Here is a 13,739-nt window from a genome sequence, read left to right as displayed (position 1 = left end):
ACCAGTCCTGTCCTGGGGAAACTTCCTTCTCAGTCGATTCATGGACACACAGACACAAAGAGACTGGAGGGGTCAGTACTCGATTGGGCAGGTCGCATTCTCCAAATGGTACCACAGAGCGTGGAATTGAGGGTTTAGTAGCGTGCTCACAGACCTCCCAGAAATCTCTGCCCTACAGAGATTTTACATTTTCATACCTGCATTCTGGACACCTGTGTCACTTGCTCACTCAGGCCCCTGAAATGAAATTTCTCTTGCATTAATAAGCTAGGGAATGAAGTGATGCTTGGGGTTCGTTTTGACCCGAGGGCCAAGTTTTCCACACACAGAGAACCAGGCAACATTAAAATTCGAAACTCAGGCCACTGAATCTGAAATGTATGTTTGCAAACTGTCTGATTTCATGTCTGCCTCAGATGTCTCGTGAATACAAATCGCCTCATTTGGGGGTTGGAGGAACAGGGAGGAGGAAACCTAAGAATGATCTCCAAAACAAATCTTTAATTCGGATGAGTATAATAGAATGTAATCCCATTTCAAGTCTGTCAGCATTCTTTTGATGATTACAAATGAGTCCCTTTTCCCCTGCAATGTGGGGGAATAATCTGGATAAAATAACCCTTTTTGTCTGCAAGGGCCAGTGTGATGCGTACTCGTGACAGCTTTCAGAGTAGTGTTTCAGGGTCTGAGAAGAGCACTGTGCTACCACGTTCTTCCTTTCTTCCTCTTGACTTAGGAGATTTTTTCACTCTTTTTATGTTCAGCAGCTTCTGAAGTTCTCAGGCTCAGAAATCATAAATCATCGTACTGTACTCTGGAACAAGAGAGACCTGGGTCACCAAGCCCTGTCTCTCTCTGCCCATTCGATGGGAGACAGGTGGAAATGAGAATACTTGACCTTATCCAGAAAAGGCCCAATTTGTACAGCTTTTGAGGGATACACTTCAAGGAATGCATACAATTTTATAGCCCCTTTTCTGCTGGAGAAAAATGTACTTGAACCCCAAATCAGACTGACACACCTGTCTGATTTTTTTTTTGTCAATTTGGTTGTAAAATTAAGGGAAGGGCATTTTTTTTAATGTTTATTATTTTTGAGAGACAGAGAGCAGGGGAGGGGCAGACACACACACACACACACACACACACACACACACAGAATCTGAAGCAGGCTCCAGGCTCAGAGCTGTCAGCACAGAGCTCAACGTGGGACTCGAACTCACAAGCCATGAGATCATGACCTGAGCTGAAGTCTGACACTGAACTGGCTAAGCCACCCAGGTGCCCCATGGATAGCCTTCTTTTTTTTAATGTTTATTTATTTTTGACAGAGAGAGAGAGAGCACGAGCAGAGGAGGGGCAGAGAGAGAGGAAGACACAGAATCCGAAGCAGGCTCCGGGCTCTGAGCTATCAGCACAGAGCCCGATGTGGGGCTCGAACTCATGAACCTCAAGTTCATGACCTGAGCTGAAGTCGGACGCTTAACGGACTGAGCCACCCAGGTGCCCCAAGGGATAGCATTTTTAAACACCTTCCTCCATTCTCTGAGGCCTGAACCACTAAACGTGCCTTCCAAAGTTAATAATGCCAAATGCTTTATGCACAGGTTAGACAGAATGCAAAGATGGTCCCGTCCACAGCCTCAGGATGAAAAGGGATCTCGAAGACCCAGAGCTGTGGGACCCACTGTGTGGGAGTGGTCACAGCAGGCTGTGGAGAATTCCACTGAGCGGGTCTTGAGGTCTTGTCTGTTCTGCCTCTCTAATCCCTGGAGTTTAAGTGTAAAGTTTCCACTCTTCTAATTTACCTTTTTTTTTTTTTTAAGTTAGATGCCCCAGGATTTTTTTTTTTTCTCCAGAATTCTTTTGAAATGGTGTTATGGCTCCCTAAAGCCATAAGCCAGTGCTTTGAAGCACTTTGTCTCAGACTTCTGTCCTCATCTCTGGTTGGTCCACGCATGTTATTTGGGGTTGTCAACTTTCACCAAAAATGCCATATGGTCCTTCTACTAGATGACTTATCTTTACTGATGAAAACTTCGCTTGGCCTAATGGTTAGACTGAACCCGTGGTTCCCAATCCAGGGAGATACCATCCCCTCGCCCCCGGGGATATTTGGCAATATCTGGAGGCAATTTTATTTGTCACAACTAGCCGCGCTCCTGGAACCTAGTGAGTGGGAGCCCGGGATGCTGCTAAGCCACCCACAACGCACAGTCCCCTCTCCCCGCCCCCCGCCACAAGGAATGACCCCCATCCCTGGGCTTGAGGAACACTGGGCTAGACCAGTTGGCGTGTCTGTCCCTGTTTTATTTGCTACACGTTCAGCATCAGAGAAGGGTGGGGAAAATTTGTAATAACCAAAGGGGGGGTCTGGAAGACCTAGACACGGCTCCTTGGCGCCCTTCTTCAAGGCCGGCTTGCCTTCTGCAGCCGCCAAGAGCAGTGTCTTTAAAGCCCAGGAAACAGAGATGCAGCCACTACCTCCCGCGTCTACACCCGCTCGCGCGCCCGTGGCTCCCAGTCCCACCCCTTCCCTCCATGGAACTTGGCTCTGCCTCGGGCCCTTTTGCCCTCCTGATTTCAAGCGCGCACACTCGCCATCATTATCGTCAAGCTAAAATATCCCTCGGGAGACGTGTTCAGACTTGAAGTCGGTTGCTCACTCGCGCGAGTGGATGCATTTGCAACGCCTCTCAATTATTTCACAACTCGGCGAAGCAGTCCTGTGATGGGGAGGGGGGTGCAATTTAGTTTGCATTTTAAAGAGAGAGTGTAAGTCACAAAAACTGTGCCTAGATCTGCTTTCCCTCGGCAGCGTCTCTCCCCACCTCCTCCTCCTTTCCTCCCGGTCCCTCTTGCACCTGCTCTCTACGACCCCCACCCCCACCCACCCCTGCACACCCGCATTCACACGGCGTCTGGCACATCATACCCATGGTTGTGTCTGTGAAGCGTTGCGTCCACCTCTCGGTGCTGCGTGTTATACACTCTGCAGAGAGACAAGTTCGAGATGTTTCTAAGAGGGCTAATTGCGGGAAGAGTGTTCTTTCAGAGCGACACTGTTCACCACGCCCGGTGCTGAATGTTACGCACTTACCAGGGCGCGCTTGAAGCCGATGTGGCCGTGGGGTTGAGCACCATTGCACGCCGCGTTGAAGGAAAACCAACAGGTCCCTCTAAAATGGTAACTTTGCCACCCCTGCTCGGAGGCCACCAGATCAAAGGACAGCCACCCACTTTCAGACCTGCCCCTCCCCCAAGTCACCCTCTTTCAAACAGCTTGCAAGTCCAATGAAAATATTTCTTTCCTTCGGCCAAACACAGAGAAAATATAGTATCGTTTCCAAAGGAGGGGACGGGGCACCCGCAAGAACGGGTGCGCAGTATTTGTGAACCCTGGTGACTCAGTACGTCTGAATCTCCAAGCATTTTAAGAGCTTTGTCCAAAAAAAAAAAAAAAAAAAGGTCTATTGTGTGGCTGTTGGCACTGAAGAAAATAGCAGGCCTGTCAGAACTCTGTTTCAGATTTAATTTTAAAGTGGGTGATGTAAGAATGCCGTCCAACAGGAGGGCTTTGCTCTTTTTCTCGTCCCTGCTTATTTAGTGTGCTAGAACCTGGGTTTTCAAGAATCAGTTCATATGAGAAATCAAAGCACCTTCCCTTGATGCCCGTTTTACAAAAAGGCATCATGTTCTTAAGCAAAGACTAGTATGTTTTGGAAATGAACATGGCTTCCAGGGGCACCTGGGTGGCTCAGTAGGTTGAACGTCCAACTTCAGCTCAGGTCATGATCTCAGGGTTTGTGAGTTCGAGCCCCAGGTTGGGCTCTGTCCTGACAGCATGGAGCCTGGAACCTGCTTCAGATCCTCTGTCTCCCTCTGTCTCTTCCCCTCCCTTACTCACGCTCACTCTCTCAAAAATGTAAACAAAAAATAAAGTAAAATGAAATGGTTTCCTGCAGTGAAAGTAAAAACCTATTTGTGTTTATATATACATACACGTATATATGTACATACCTATGTATGCAAAAGATTTTGTGTATATATGTATTTTGTGCATATATGTATTTTTTAGACGATCCTCTTGCAAGATCATACTTTTCTTTGTTGCAATGCAATTTTGAAAATGCAGGCCTAAAGACGTTATTGATTTTCCCAAATGCCTCATGCATTCGGTATTTACTTCTGAGTATTGATGCTATAAAAATAAGCAGGAAAAATTTATTATGAAAATTCTCTTTCCTAGTTGTTTCCTTTCCAGAACATTAAACACTGAACAGTGATTTTTCTTTATCACATGTATGTTTATTTTAATGTATACCCATTTTGTCCTCTGTGTCTCTGCCTTCTCTTGGGCATAGAGATCAGGTACTACATGAAAGAAAGAAAGAAAGAAAGAAAGAAAGAAAGAAAGAAAGAAAGAAAGAAAGAAAGAAAGAATCGAAGCATCATATTCAACCCCTGGGTTCAACTGAACTATGAATAAGTTGTAGTAGGTGGTTGCCAAGCACTGATCTGTGTTATGGAAGTAGCTTTGTACCCAAACCAGTCACTTGGGTCCTACATCCGGAATCACCAGACCTCAGCAGAACAGCCTCTGTTTCTTTCTTGCTGGTTTCTGGAAAAGTCCCTTAAAGACCTAGACAGTCCCTGAATTTAAGTTTGTTTGTTTGTTTGTTTGTTTGTTTGTTTGTTTCCATAATGGGAAACTTAACGTGGAGACTCTACACACAGCATGGATTATACCAGGTTGGGTCCAAGATAAAATCAGACCATGGAGAAGATCAGTGTCTGGAAACAGAACACACATAAACCCGTCTCAGCTCTCCGTGGTCCCAGATCAGTTAATGTGAAGAAGGCCCGACCAGAGGGCACGTCTTAATTAATTACTCCTGTCTATGTAGCTAAAACACACACACGCACAAAAGCAAAGGGACTCTTCTCCTTAGAAGGCAGTCAGACAGTCACATGCAAACCAAACCCAAACCAAAGATTTCCAGGGAATCCTGTGGAACCTTCTGGAATGTAGACTTGAGTCTACTCTGCACCGTTTATTTGCATTACCCACGTCTTCTCTTTCCGTGGGAAGGTAAAGCATTAGGTGGCGTATGCAAGGGCCGGTATATTCATTGAAAGCTTTACTTTACGAAGGTCAGATGTGTGTGGTTCAGCCGCACAGATGGGGTTAAAATCACGGTGCTGAGGGTTAGGTTGTAAATTAACGTAATTATCGTTTTGTTATTCAAGCAAGCTGCGAGGAATGGACATTCCCTGACAGTATCGGCTCCCCTTCCGTGGGCTGTGGGGAAGAGTGGATTTGCCGGGATCACAGAAGTCTGCGAACCACGGGGGGAAGTGGTAAGCACTTCTCACTGACGGGCTTTTAGGGGTCCAGGACTGATGCCGTTGCATACGAAACCCTTTCTCCATTGGACTGTAATACAATTCTACCAGGGCAGTGTGGTGCACAGGACAATACGCACACGTTAGAACAGAGCCGTGCAGGACAAATGTGATGTAATGCCAGCTAGTCTGGTAGCCCCGTTGGCAAAAGTGAAAGCAAGAGGTGAAATGAATTTCCGTAGTTAAATTTTTTTTCACCCAAAGTGTCCTCATTTCGATATGAATACGTTAAAAATTACTAATGAGATGTTTACGTTTCTTTTCGGCTCACAAAGACTTGGGAATCTGGTGTGTATTTACCACATCACATCTCAGGTCTGACCGGCTGCGTCCCAAGGGCCCGATAGTCATGCATGGCTGGGGCCACCAACCTGAGACAGTGCAGTTTTAATTTTGTTTTTTAATGTTAATTTATTTTTGAGAGAGAGAGAGAGAAAATGTGAGAACGGGGGAGTGGTAGAGAGAGAGAGACAGACAGACAGAATCTGAAACAGGCTCCAGGCTCTGAGCTGTCAACACAGAGCCCGACACAGGGCTTGAGCTCAGGAACGACAAGATCATGACCTGAGCTGAAGTCGGACACTCAACCAGCTGAGCCACTCAGGCGGCCCCTGAGCAGTGCTGTTCTAGAAGGGGAGTCTGGAGCGGGGCAGAAGTGGAGTTCTGGGATCGGGACAGAGCACGTTTCTTAGCACCTTCTTCCCACAGAGCCTCTGTCAGGCCTGCCTCGTGAAAGGGCCAGTGGCAGGTGCCCAGCTGCCCCTCGGGAGCTTGGCCTCCCCAGCTTGCCTCTCTGTTGCTTGGAGGAGGACTCGTGTCCCCTTCCTCCTCCAGCACCTTTTCCAAGAACTTCCCCAGACTTCAGTCCTTGGGAAGGGAGGGGCCTCTAGGGAGTCACCCAGACTGTGACAGGACGTGCCAGCAATACCAGAAGTCGGCCAGCCCGACTCACCTGGTTCTTTTTCTGCCACCTGGATGTCACAAGGCTTTGAGGCTGTCATCCTGTGTCAACCCACCCTGGAGCCCTGGGGCCCCCAGAAGCCAGTGCTGGTGAATCATTGTGCCTTGAGGCTGCCCTCGTTTGGTCTCATCCACGGGGGAGAGAACCCAGGCTGGGCACAGGGAAGGGACCGACCAGGACGTTTCCCAGCTTAATGGTGGCGGGACCAAGACTGGACCCGGGACTCGGCACCTGGCTTGACTCGCTGTGTTGCTCCCAGGATCAGCTTTCACGGGAAGCAGAGCTGAGGGGCTCAGAAAGATCCCCAGCTCAGAGCTCCCCCCTCACTTCACAATACCCCAGGCTGTTTGTCATTCCTCTGGGTTTTATGCTAGAATCACCTCGGTGGGGGGGGGGGGTTGCTTTTCCAATGTAGTGATGTCTGAAGCTTCACCCCAGGCTGAGTGAATCTGTATCTCTGTCTGGGCTGGGGCCTGGGCATTGACGTTTTTAAATCCCCTGAGGTGACTCTGTGGTGCAGCCAAAGTTGGGACCCTACGGGAAAGCACTGCACGCTTGTAATCCATCTGTATGTTTATTTATTTATTTTTTTAGCCTCATGTATTTTATTTGTGCATTAAAAACGTCGTTGTGAGAAGGGTTCGTAAACATCAACACAGTGCCAGATAGGTGTCCGTGGCCCCCAAAAGGTTTAAAAAAAAACACTATACCATGAGGAAATGAGTTTTTCATTTCATTTCATTTCATTTCATTTCATTTCATTTCATTTCATTCATTTATTTATGTACATCCAAATTAGTTAGCATACAGTGCAATAATGATTTCAGGAGTAGATTCCCGTGATTCATCCCTAGGTTGTAACACCCAGTGCTCATCCCAGCACGAGTCTTCCTTAATGCTCCTTGCCCATTTATCCCATCCCTCCCCCACATACAACCCCCCCCCCCCGCCAGCAACCCTCAGTTTGTTCTCTGCATTTAAGAGTCTCTTCTGTTTCGTTCCTCTCCTTGTTTTTATATTATTTTTGTTTCCCTTCCCTTACGTTCATCTGTTTGGTCTCTTAAAAGTCCTCATATGAGTGAAGTCATATGATATTTGTCTTTCTCTGACTGACTAATTTCACTTAGCATAATCCCCTCCAGTTCCATCCACGTAGTTGCAAATGGCAAGATTTCATCCTTTTGGATTGCCGAGTAATACTCCATTGTGTATATATATATATATATATATATATATATATATATATATACACACACACACACCACATCTTTTTTATCCATCCATCCATCCATGGACATTTGGGCGCTTTCCTTGAGAGCTTGTTTGGAGGTTCTAGCAGGGGAGCGCAGCTACTCGTATACCCTTGACCAAAGAACGGTCCTCCTCTATCGGGGAAGGTCGTCCCCTTCGACCGAGCGCGCAGCTTCGGGAGGGACGCACATGGAGCGGTGAGGGAGGAAGGGGACACCCGCCTAGCCAGCCAGATCAGCCGAATCAACCCTGGCGATCAATGGGGTGACAGATGTCGCAGCCAGATCGTTGGGCGCTTTCCATACTTTGGCTATTGTCGATAGTGCTGCTATAAACACGGGGGTCCATGTGTCCCTTCGAAACAGCACACTGGTATCCCATGGATAAATGCCTAGTGGTGCAATTGCTGGGTCGTAGGGTAGTTCTATTTTTAGTTTTTTGAGGAACCTCCATACTGTTTTCCAGAGCGACTGCACCAGCTTGCATTGCCACCAACAGTGCAAAAGAGATCCTCTTTCTCCGCATCCTCGCCGACATCTGTTGTTGCCCGAGTTGTTCATGTGAGCCATTCTGACAGGCGTGAGGTGGTATCTCAGTGTGGTTTTGATTTGTATTTCCCTGATGATGAGTGATGTTGAGCATTTTTTCATGTGTCTGTTAGCCAGCTGGATGTCTTCTTTGGAGAAGTGTCTATTCATGTCTTTTGCCCATTTCTTCACTGGGTTATTTGTTTTTTGGGTGTTGAGTTTGGTAAGTTCTTTATAGATTTTTGGATACTAACCTTTTATCTGACATGTTGTTTGCAAATATCTTCTCTCATTCCATCGGTTGCCTTTTAGTTTTGCTGATTGTTTCCTTTGCTGTGCAGAAGCTTTTTATTTTTTTTAATTTTATTAAAAAAAATTTTTTAACATTTATTTATTATTGAGAGACAGAGAGACACAGAGTGTGAGCAGGGGAGGGGCAGAGCGAGAGGGAGACACAGAATCTGAAGCAGACTCCAGGCTCTGAGCTGTCAGCACAGAGCCTGATGCGGGGCTCAAACTTACAAACTGCGAGATCGTGACCTGAGCCGAAGTCGGTCGCTTAACCAACTGAGCCACCCAGGTGCCCCCAGAAGCTTTTTATTTTGATGAGGTCCCAATTGTTCATTTTTGCTTTTGCTTTCCTTGCCTCTGGAGACATGTTGAGTAAGAAGTTGCTGAGGCCAAGGTCCAAGAGGCTCTTGCCTGCTTTCTTCTTGAGGATTTTGATGGCTTCCTGTCTTACATTTAGGTCTTTCATCCATTTTGTGTTTATTTTTGTGTATGGGGTAGGCAAGTGGTCCAGGTTCATTCTTCTGCATGTTGCTGTCCAGTTTTCCCAGCACCACTTGCTGAAGAGACTGTCTTTATTCCATTGGATATTCTTTCCTGCTTTGTCAAAGATTAGTTGGCCGTATGTTTGTGGGTCCATTTCTGGGTTCTCTATTCTGTTCCATTGATCCGAGTGTCTGTTTTTGTGCCATTCATCTGTATGTTTATTAAATGTTAAAAAATTATTATTTTTCCAGACTCAGAAAATTTGCAAGAGTAATACAGAGACTTCCTTTATACCTTTTGCTCAGATTCCCCAAATGTTACATTGTATCACATTTGCTTCATTCTTTTCCAAGTCACGGGCAAGATGTCTTTACTCCTAAATGCTTCTGCGTGTTCTCAAGAACAGGGACTCACAGAACCAAGAACAATGATCAGAATTAACCTGCCGTGGAACTGTTTTCTAATCTACAGCCCTCATTCAGATTTCACTAGTTGTCCCCATAATCTACCTTAGAGCAAAAGAAAACCCCTACTCACTGGGATTTTTTTCAGGTTTCACGTCTCTTTAGTGTCCTGGTGGCCTGGGACAGTCCCCCAGCCTTTATCTTTCATGACGCTGGCGTTTGTGAAGATTACAGGACGGTTATGTTAGAGGATGTCCCTGAGTTTGGATCCGTCTCGTGTGTCGTGATTATATCCCCATGCATTTGGGCAGGACCGTCACAGCAGCGACCTTGCGTTCTCTGTGCGTCACATGGGGAGGAATGTGGTGTTCCGTCACTCGCGGTTCCGAAGTGAGCTTTGATGTTCGGTAAAGGTGGGTGCGGGCCTCTTAGATTGCAGGTGCCCTTGCCCACCATGCTCACATAGATGCATTGAGCCTTTTAGTTGGTAATGTGTCTGGCAAAGCTGGGAGGGTCTTCTACTCAGGATAAGCAGGCCTTAGAGCGGGAGAGAGTGGGGAGGGAAAGGTTCTGGGACCTGGAACTTTGGCAAGGGGAACTGCTCCAGAGAAGGCACCATCAGTGTTAGTCCTGGTGTTGGGATGAAGAGAGGAGAGCATGAGCGTGGGAGGGGCTGTGGATTAAGGAGAGAGGTGCAGATAAGACCCCATCGGAGCGCCTCTCGCTGTCTAGGCTCTGACCCCCCTCCCAGCCCCGTCTGTTTTTTTCCTCGGGGGTTGATGCCTTCCAAATTAGCCCCAGAAATACTTTCAGTTAAGGCGATGCCCGGCCTGACCCTTCCGGTAACTCACCCAGTTTCCCACCTGTTGCTTATCTCCGGATCAGGTGCGATTCCCACCACTTCAAAGAACATCAGAAGTTCAGTTCCTCGAAGGCCTCCACTTTGCCGCGGGCTCAGAAGGCCTTTCTGCTCCACAGGTGAAATCTGTCGTCTTCACAGATCATCCAAACTTGCTTTCCCTTCTGCGCGTGTGTAGGGAACAGTGTGTCGGCTGAGGTCGAGAAGGGGTTGCCGTGGATTTCTGTCCGCCTGTATCCCAGTGCCCCCGTGGGCTCTGGGGCAGCCGCGGGGAGACGGGGCAGCGAGCCGCCTTCCCTCTCTGCCTCGCTGTCGGTATTTCTGCCCGTGGTTGGCTTTGGCTTCTTATCAGAACGTGCCATTCCCTTTTCTTTGTTCCCTCTGCTCCCTCCACGTATTTACCTTCACCTGGGCAGCTGAGCGCGGCTGGAGAAGCGTCACGTTGCCGTGGAGATTGTGACCACAACACGTTTGGGTTCCCCAAACTCAAGCTCTTGCTGGCCTCTTCCTCATACCTTTGAAGAAAACAAGAATAAACGGAGGGAGTCAAGGTGAAGAAGAATGTTTATATAGCAGCTTGACTCTGGGCGGAGCAGTTATGGGTTGAATCGCGTCCCGCTGCCCCCGATGCCAGAACCACAGGTTGGAGTCCTAACCCCTGCCACCTCAGAATGGGACCTCCCTCCTAGAGAGTGTCTTTACGGCAGTAATCAAGTTAAGACGAGGTTATCTGGGTGGCCCCCGGCCCAAGATGACTGGTGTCTCCGAAAAGAGGAAATTTGGGCGCAGAGGCACGCACGGGGAGATTGCCACGTGAAGGTCACGGTGACGTTGCCCCAAGCCAAGGAGCTGCCGGAAGCTGGGAGAGAGGCCTGGAACAGAGCCTTCCTAGAGACTTCGGAGGGAGCGTGGTCCTGTGGGCACCTTGGTCTGTGCCTTCCGGCCTTGAGAACTGTGGAAGGCCACAGCAACCCCTTGCGGCAAACGGTGTTATCAGTACCCTCGTCTTACAGATAGATGACCGTCTGAGGCACGGGGAGACTGGGCACTTGGCTCAAGGCCACGCAAGCTAACCACACCTCACTTTGGTCAACTCTCTCACATCCGCCTCTGCCCGCCATCTTATTTCCCGCCTCTCCTCCACAGCCACCCCACGCCCTTCCCTTGCTCCTGTGGCCCTCCCTCTAGGCTCCCTTCTGGGACCTTCTTTGTTGCCCCGTTTCTGGACCGTCTACATCTCTGCAGACCTGCCCACAGTCCTGCCCCCAGCCACCCCGGACCTCAGCCACCACTTGCTGGTCCTCCTCCAGGGCCTCTCTTGGAGCTTCTGACCCGGGGCGCTCAGTGGGATGCCGGACTTCCCAAGTGGACGTGCCAGTGGTTCAAAACCTGGAGTCATGACTGTATCTTCCCTTGTCCCTCCTGCCACGTTCTTCTCCCCGTCCCCCCCCCCCGCCCCTGTCCCCTGTCCCCACTGATCCTGGGGACAAATCTCTGTAATTTGAGTCTGGACCAGCTGCATAATTTGCAGGGCCTGGTGCAAGGTGAAAATAGGAGCCCCTTGTTCAGAAATCAGGGGCAACGTGCTGTAAAATACAAAGTTTCCCCTTTCCTCCTGTGGCCTCTCTCCCAACCTGGTATGGTGCTTGTATTTGCACTCCGTGTCATTCTGAGCGAAGACGGTGAGCAAATGAGCATTGTGAGTTACTAGCATGGATTTCACTGTTCCTCTTCACGTTGGGCGATGCCAGTTTTCAGTGCGACTATGAGGGCATCTAACACGTATAAGGAATTACAGAAGTGGCACAACGCCTATTTCCCGCGTGCACCACACACTCTGTCACCGCTCTCTGCCTTTGGCTTCCTGACGTGTGAGGAGGGACCGAAAGCTCCCCCTTCTTTCCTCTTCCTTCTGTGTCCTCGTTTTCCGACAAGTGGCGGCTCATCCCGAAGAGACACTGGTAAGGAAGGATGTGATGGGGCTCCTTGATCGTCCCTCTTTCTCACACTGCTATGGCCTCGCTCCTCCCCAAACCAATTCTGATCCTAACGGAAGCTCTGGCTGCCCGGGGCTCGCTGTCAGCATCTCTGTTTCCTCGGTCCTGGACAGAACCCGCCTTTCTCGTGCTCCCTTTGAGTTTTCCAGGACGCGTTGCCCTTGTGGGTCGGCCAGAATTCTATGCTCAGGGCATCTGGAATGCATCATGGGAATGGGGTGACAAGGAACAGCAGTGACTCATACTACGGGTGCCTCCTGTGCCCACGCACATGCCCCAATCGTCCTGGCGGGCTTCACTTACAAAACAGGAGTTCAGGGTTTAAATTATGAAGAACTTCAAGATGGTGAGATCAGAGCGTTAAACCAAGTGCGGGGGCCCTTCTGAGTGTGGGGCTGTGTGCAATGCTCAGGTCATACACTCGTGCTGTTGACTCTGGTCTCAGCCCCTCCTACCCCATCCCCTGCAGCCAGGCTCCCTGGCAAGATTGCAAGCACCCTCATTTCTTTACGGGTTTCTCCAGTCCATCCAACGCAGACCGGTAGAAGGATTTCTCTGAAATGTAAATCTGACCAGTATCACCTGCCCCCCACAAACCTGCAGTAGCTCCCCTCTGCCTTTAGGAGGAAATCCAGACTCCTTAGCAAGGTACAGCTTACTTCAGCCTTTGCACCTGACCTCCTACCCTACATGCTGGCCAGGCTGACTGTCTCCACACACCCGCTGAGCCTTGGCACTTCTGTCCCTGATGCCCGAGGCTTATTTTCATTTGGTTGGCTCCTGCTCTTTCTTCAGGAGTTACCTCCCACTTGGAAGCCCTCCTGGCCTCTTGGGTGTGTCACATGCTTGTTTTATTGGACTTTCCCTCCCCCCCTCCACCGTGTTTTGAACACTCCCTGTGCTTCCTCTACCATAGTATTCAAGGCCACCCCAATATTACACATAATGTATATATAGCAATAACCTTGTAGCAAAGTATAGAAGGAGAAGTGGTGAGCAGTTCCTCCTCCATTCGGAGCCCTGGATTCAAGGTTCATGAGGAGCCCCTTGAACCTGGAGCAGAGACTCCAGACCAGAAGCCGGAGCGGGGCCTTGTCCTGTCCCCGTCACGAGCTGGCTGTGCCACCTTCCGTGCAGCCCAGAGCGAAAGACTTCCTTGGCATCACTGATAGCTGTTGTGAGCTTCATAATGAGCAGGGAGATGGCAAGGATTTTTTAAAGTATTTATTTATTTGAGAGAGAGAAAGAGAGAACGAGTGGGGAAGGGACAGAGAGATTGGGCGACAGAGGATCTGAAGCCGGCTCTGTGCTGACAGTGGAGAGCCTGATGTGGGGCTCGAACTCACTAACCGTGAGATCATGACCTGAGCCAAAGTCGGACACCGAACTGACTGAAACACTCAGGCGCCCTGGCAAGGATTTTTTTTAAAGGTTGAAGATTTTATAAAAACAGTAGGAATGAATAATTGTATTTTTTTAAAAATCAAAGGCAGGGCGCCTGGGTGGCGCAGTCGGTTAAGCGTCCGACTTCAGCCAGGTCACGATCTCGCGGTCCGTGAG

General features: G+C 49.0%; 1 protein-coding gene across 7 annotated transcripts in view; it reads left to right on the top strand.

The window, feature by feature from the left end:
* Window positions 1-13,739, top strand: part of EVA1C (eva-1 homolog C) — a 77,082-nt gene that overhangs the window by 7,876 nt on the left and 55,467 nt on the right. For 6 of the 7 annotated variants that reach the window (XM_045036681.1, XM_045036679.1, XM_045036678.1 and 3 more), the window contains exon 2: window positions 5,251-5,361. The exons of the other annotated variant lie outside the window; for it this stretch is intronic. In XM_045036681.1, coding sequence (XP_044892616.1) covers window positions 5,251-5,361 — 111 coding nt within the window. The remainder of the gene's footprint in view (window positions 1-5,250; window positions 5,362-13,739) is intronic. 7 annotated transcript variants of the gene reach the window in all.

This window comes from Felis catus, chromosome C2 (genome assembly GCF_018350175.1).
Source record: "Felis catus isolate Fca126 chromosome C2, F.catus_Fca126_mat1.0, whole genome shotgun sequence".
Taxonomy (NCBI): Eukaryota; Metazoa; Chordata; class Mammalia; order Carnivora; family Felidae; genus Felis; species Felis catus.
The sequence above is the reverse complement of the archived record's forward strand: the minus strand, read 5'-3'. Positions and strand labels throughout refer to the sequence as shown.